Source organism: Actinia tenebrosa, unplaced genomic scaffold, assembly GCF_029948245.1.
Source record: "Actinia tenebrosa isolate PJP-AT-01 unplaced genomic scaffold, QUT_ActTen_1.0 PGA_scaffold10__47_contigs__length_13832649, whole genome shotgun sequence".
Taxonomy (NCBI): Eukaryota; Metazoa; Cnidaria; class Anthozoa; order Actiniaria; family Actiniidae; genus Actinia; species Actinia tenebrosa.
In genome coordinates, this window is record NW_028292570.1 from 177,413 (window position 1) to 184,031 (window position 6,619).

Genomic DNA, 6,619 nt, shown 5'->3' on the forward strand with positions numbered 1-6,619 from the left:
TGATCGTGTGAAATCATGGTTTAATACTCATAAATTTTATTGCAAATTATGTGATAGAGAGATGCACCCAGCAGCAAAATATAAACATTTAAAATCTAAGAAGCATATAAACACATCACAAAATTAATTATCATATAGTGTCGTGTCTTCGTTGTAATTTTCGCGCGCTTTATAATGTATGCGGATATCATGTATGCAAATTGTGTTGTAAGAGCGCCTCGTGGGACGAGACGGGCTAGGATACCACGAATTTTTTAGTTTTATATTTTTTCTATTCTTTCCTTGGAATAAAGTTGATTACTGTAACCACATTTCCTAAAAAAATCGTGTAAGTACTCAAGGATACAGTGGTCAAGATTCGTGTGGAATCAGGACAGGATTTTGCCGTGTTTTTGGTTGGAGATTTCTTCGTGCAAGGTTTATAATTTGTTGTGGATGTGAAATGTCAACACGTCGTTCGACGAAGAATATCAACGCCTCAGAGGTTTCTGAGAGGATTATCGCTCTTAAGAAGAGCAGAAGTGGCCATCTCGGTGAGATAACAAAGATTTATAGACGACTTGAGGAATATTTCAAGGATTATAAGTACACTAGCGAAGTTCGCAGTGAGAAAGACCGTCTTTCAGGTCAGTGGTATCGTTATTTAGAAATTCACTATGAAATACTCGAACAATTGACTGACGAAAACGAAATATTGATCGAGACAAGCAAACACAAGGAACATAAGGAGAAATATCAGCATTTTATAAGGTCAATAGATGATTATTTGTTGAATACAGAAGCCAAAGAAAACATTTCAATGCACGGGGCTTCAGGAATTTCAAGAATGTTATTGGACGAGACAGGAATCCCAATGCGTAAATTTAGAGAAGTGGACGACGATGAGCTTAGTGTTGGTTCTGGATTTTCAATACGATCTAATTTCTCAAGAGCTAGTTCAAATGCGAGAGAAAATTCAAGGCTAGAGAGGATTTTGGCTGAAAAGAAACTGAAGCAGTTGAAAGCAAGCAAGGTAAGGAGGATGAAGGAAGAACAGCTGAGGTTAGAAAACGAGATAGCTGACGCCGAAGATGCTGCTGAATTAGCGAGAACTAAAGAAGACTTCTACACGTCAGAGAGTGACGACGAAGAAAGGCACCAGCAGGGCAGTAAGAGCGCAGTGAAGACCGGACCGGAACAAGACGAGTCACGTGACACGACTACAAACATCAACGAAACCAAGCAAGAAGAGCAATCACCCGATAATAAAGCCGAGTACGAGTTGGAAAAACTGCAAACTAAGAGAGTTGAGCACTCAGCATCAAACGCAGGAAGTGCATCGAAGCAGACCGTTCAAGTTTCCGGACAAACAGAGCCGCAGAATCCCGAGCCGAAAATTAACGAACCAAGTTCGACGTTAAACACAAGGAGTGTATCAATCCAAGCATCACCAATTTACTCATCTACTCCTGCGCGAACGCAACCAGAGAACACTGAGTCTAACTTAAACGTCAGCGCCACCCCATATACCCCGACATGGTTTAGCACCACACCCGCCAAGGTGACCTATCAATCTATGCCACCAAGCGCTACAGAAACCGTGATAGAAAGAATTACCTCAGGAATTGATTCTATCGTGACACGCTCCAACTTACCGCCACTAGATGTTGTCAAGTTTTCTGGTGAACCGCATGAATATTTCAGATTCAAGGCACGCTTTCACGAAATGGTCGAATCCCAAAATATCTCTGAGGTACAGAAGATGTCGAGATTGCTGCAGTACCTGGATGGCCCAGCAAGGCTTGCGGCTGCAGGGTTTGAAGGAGTGCCAGGCGGTTTGAGGAGCGCGCTGAAGTTATTAGAACAACGGTTTGGACAGCCCTACATAGTAGCCAAATCTTGTGTCGATACGTTAATAAACAGACCGAACATGTCAAGCACGGACAGACAAGGGCTTCAAGAATTTGCCGATCGTTCGAGAACGCTGTATGAAACTCTAAAGTCAATGGATGCCCTGTCTGAGATGAATATGTCCAATCTAAGCAAGATGTCGAGCAAACTACCGATCTCCCTGCAGGTAAAATGGAGAGACGAAGCCCAACGTATAAGAGAAAGAGGGCAGTTTCCTAATCTCAAGAACTTAGTCAACTTCATAGAAAGGCAAGCCGATGCGGCTAATGATCCGATATTTGGAAGGATTGGCGAGTCCTACAAGAGTATCCCAAAGCCAGCAGCTAAGATAAATAGACGATCTACACCAGCCACTGCCTTGTCGAGTGGAGCAAGGGTAACAACAATGTCTACGCAAGTAGAATCACCAAATCAGCGAAGTAAACCCAAGGATAACAAGAATACGTCGAGTACGTCAGAATCAACTCCAGCGAAGTGTTACATATGTGGTTCAGCACACAGGATCGAGAACTGTTCTGACTTTATTAGTAAATCTGTAAGACAACGATGTGTCCATGCAAGACAAAATGAACTTTGTTTGAACTGTTTGAGAAAGGGACATTTTGCAGCACAATGTCAATCCAAGTTTCGGTGTAAAGAATGCCAGCTACCGCACCATACTTTGCTGCACAAGGCAACGGAGGATAAGGATACAGGCAGCGCACCAAGTAAATCAACAACCACGAGTGAATCCAAGGACGTCAGTAAGACTACTGAGACTACATCGGTCAACAAGCCATCACCTAACTATGCAAGCACGTCTTCGAGTGGAAGAATTGCATTACAAGTTGTACCAATTCAAGTTCTAAGCAAGGAGGGACACTCTGTCAGCACTTATGCTCTTTTGGATACCGGAAGTGAGGAAACCTTTATCTCAAAGGACATAACCGACAAGCTCAACATAGAGATCAACAACTATGATGACTTAGCTGTTAGTACACTGGCTGGAGAGTCTAGTGTCAAGGTTGGGCGAACCGATCTGAAAGTCAAGGGCGTCGGCGAAGAGTACGACACCTTTGTGCAGATAAAGGATGTAAAGGTAGTGGAGAACCTCAACATAAACACCACAAGACCAAAGAACATTTCACGATGGTCACACCTGAAGGACATAATAGTTTCTGACGTCGATGTAAAGCAAGTGTTGATGCTGATAGGAGTGAATGTACCAGAAGCACAGATACATCTAGAACACCGTACGGGAAGACACGGAGAACCCTATGCAGTCCGTACCTCTCTGGGATGGGCGATACTCGGTCCAATAGATAGTGCGAACATTCATTTCTCGCATGTTAACGTTAACTTTGTGAAGAACGGAAGTGAACTATGTGGCCAGCAGATGAGTCAGTTTCTGAGACTCGAAGATGCAGACGTGAACAAGAGTTCAAGGCAAGCCATGTCCGTTGAAGATCAAGAGTCACTAAAGAGATTGAAGGAGTCAACGCGTGTAGTGGGCGGCCACTACGAAGTAGGAATGTTGTGGAAAAGCAACGATCCATGGTTACCTGACAACAAGGGATTAGCTGAAGCAAGGCTACAATCGCTGAAGAAGAAACTCAGACGCGACGAGAGTTTTCATCAGAAATATAGAGACTTTATGAACAATTTACTAAGTAAAGGCTATGCAAGGAAGCTGACCGAGGAGGAAGCAAGCTTACGAAGCAAGAAAACATGGTACTTACCACCTCACGCGGTATTTCATCCCCAAAAGAAGGATAAGATTCGAGTAGTCTTCGATGCTGCTGCGCTATACAATGGCTTTTCGTTAAACAACCAGTTGAACCAAGGACCCGACTTATCCAACAGTCTGCTTGGTGTCTTGTTACGATTCAGGCAAGAGCGCATTGCGTTGGTTGCAGACATCGAAGGAATGTTTAATCAAATAAGGGTCCTACCTGAAGATGCTGATGCATTACGATTCCTTTGGTTTGAAGACGGCAGCCTTGAAGAAGCAACAGAATATCAGATGACATCTCATATCTTCGGAGCAGCGGACTCGCCTAGTTGCGCAAACTATTGCTTAAAAAGAGTCGCCGAGGATAACAGAGGTAAAGCTAGTGAGGCAGCTTTAAGTGCTATCGAGAACGACTTCTACGTTGATGACTTGGTCAAGTCAGTTGGAACTCCAAAGGAGGCTAAGATGTTGGCGAATGAGATAACAACCCTACTGGGCAAGGCCGGTTTCAGATTGACGAAGTGGATGAGTAACTGTCGAGAAGTGCTGGCGGCGATCCCCGAAGAAGAAAGAGCCAAACCCACACTTGATCTCGATCTTGACGATCTCCAAATACAGAGAACACTCGGCGTACATTGGAATGTGGAAGAAGACGTGTTTCTCTTCAAGGTCAAAGATCCTGACAAACCACCAACGAAGAGGGGTATCTTGTCAGCAATCAGCTCATTGTATGACCCCATTGGGTTTGTGTGCCCAGTGTTGCTAGAAGCCAAGAAAATAATCCAAACTCTTTGGAAGCTAAAATTGGATTGGGATGACCCAATTCCGGAGGATTTGCAACGCCATTGGAATAGATGGAGACAGAAGTTGGCATGTCTGTCAAGGATCAAGATACCACGTGTTTACCTGATAAATGAGACTGATATTGTCGATGTATCAGTGCATCTGTTTGCGGATGCTTCAGAAGATGGGTACGGCGCATGTACCTATCTTAGATTTGTTCAAGCCAACGGTCTGATCACATGCTCGTTTGTGCTCGGAAGGTCTAGAAGTTCACCTGTAAGGCCAGTATCAATACCTCGACTTGAGCTACAAGCAGCAACCTTATCCGTACGCATATACAGAATATTGGTGGATGAGCTAACATGCAAGATTAACAGAGCAATATTTTGGACAGATTCTCAGACGACCTTACAATACATCAAGAACGTAACGAAACGTTTCCAAGCTTACGTCGCTAATCGCGTCACAGAAATACGCGAAGTTAGTTCTCCGGACCAGCGGAGACACTGTCCAGGACGCCTTAATCCTGCAGATGACGCCTCGCGAGGGCTGAAGCCCCAGAAACTATCAAGCCAACATCGATGGTGGAGAGGACCCGAATTCCTATGGCAGCCGGAAGACACCTGGCCTGATAAGAAAGTAAAAGAAGTTCCTGATGATGATCCGGAAGTGCGCAAAGAAGTGAAAATTCATCAGGTCAGCGTCAAGAAGAATGACATTCAACAACCTGTTCCGGATTCAAGCAGTGCTAAGGATGGCAGTCGTCTGATGAATGAGATCGTAACCAGATGGAGTTCGTGGTCGAAACTGCAACGACGAGTTGCATGGATTAGACGTTTTTGTCGATGGATAGCTAGTAAAAGGACTGCCTGTAATACAGGTATATTGTCACTTGAAGAACTTAATGAAGCAACTAATGTCATTGTACGAAGTGTACAGACTACGTGCTTTTCTGATGAGCTGTCAGAACTGAAGAGAAAGGGTGAAGTGAAGAAGACAAGCCCAGTTGCTGATTTAAGACCGTTAGAAGTCGACGGTGTATTACGCGTCGGAGGAAGACTGCAAGCAGCAGAAAACCTGTCGTTTGATGAAAGGCATCCCATGATCCTGCCAAAGCGACATCACTTGAGTGAGCTGATAGTTCGCCATTTCCATGAAGTAACAGGCCATGGCGGAAGAGAACAAACGCTATACGAGATGAGAAGAAAGTTTTGGATCGTCGCGGGAAGGAGTCTCGTGAAGGACACCGTCAGAAGATGCATCAAGTGTCGCCGTATGAATGCTCGGCCGATGCAGCAGGTTATGGCTCCCCTCCCAAAGACACGCGTAGAAGCTTACCAACCGCCGTTTACTTATGCCGGGGTGGATTTGTTTGGCCCTATGACAGTCAAATGGGGCCGCGGCACAGCAAAGAGATGGGGGTACTTATTTACCTGTTTGAATACGCGAGCGGTCTATTTAGACGTCGTGCCCTCGCTAGAGGCAGACGACTTCATTATGATCCTACGTCAATTTGTAAGCCGCAGAGGACCACCAAAAGAAATTTGGTCCGACAGAGGAACTAATTTCGTAGGCGCCAACAACGAGCTTAAGGACTCTATTGCTCAGTGGAATAACGAAAGGATCGCGAAGGACTTACAGCAGAAGGGAATCAAGTGGGTCTTCCAGCCTCCTGCTTCACCACACATGTCCGGAGTCTGGGAAAGACTGGTGCAGATTACAAAGAAACACATGAAGGCTGTAGTCGGCGATGGATTGCTGAATGATCTTGAGCTAAGAACACTACTTGCTGAAGTAGAGTCAAATTGTTAACAACCGCCCTTTAACAGCTGTATCGGATGATCCTAAGGATTTTACAGCATTAACACCAAACCACTTCCTCATGCAGCGAACTGCCCAGCTCCCACCTGGAGTCTTTGTAAAGGAAGACAAGTTCTCTAGAAGACGATGGAGAAAGGTTCAATATCTCGTGAACCAGTACTGGCAGCGCTGGATTAAAGAGTATCTCCCTAATTTACAGAGAAGATCTAAATGGCTAACGTCAAGGCAAGATTTGAAACCAGGAGATTTAGTCCTTGTGGCCGATGATAATATCGCACGTAACAGATGGCCTCTGGCTAGAGTGACCGAAGTCTTTACAGGAAGAGATGGCCGTGTACGCTCGGCGAATGTCAAGACAGCGCAAGGAACTCTACAGCGCCCAATTGTGAAACTGTGCTTATTGGAGGAGCATGA

The 6,619-nt window shown here is 44.9% G+C and overlaps 1 protein-coding gene across 1 annotated transcript; it reads left to right on the plus strand.

Moving 5' to 3' along the window:
- The first annotated feature begins 442 nt into the window (after positions 1 to 442).
- LOC148912632 (uncharacterized) lies at positions 443 to 6,196 on the plus strand. Its single transcript, XM_089026782.1, has one exon. The coding sequence runs from the start codon at positions 443 to 445 to the stop codon at positions 6,194 to 6,196; it is 5,754 nt and encodes a 1,917-aa protein (XP_088882908.1).
- Positions 6,197 to 6,619: the final 423 nt, after the last annotated feature.

Excerpts from the sequence above, each read along its gene's own strand:
- LOC148912632 (XM_089026782.1), top strand. The coding sequence starts at position 443 with ATGTCAACACGTCGTTCGACGAAGAATATCAACGCCTCAGAGGTTTCT.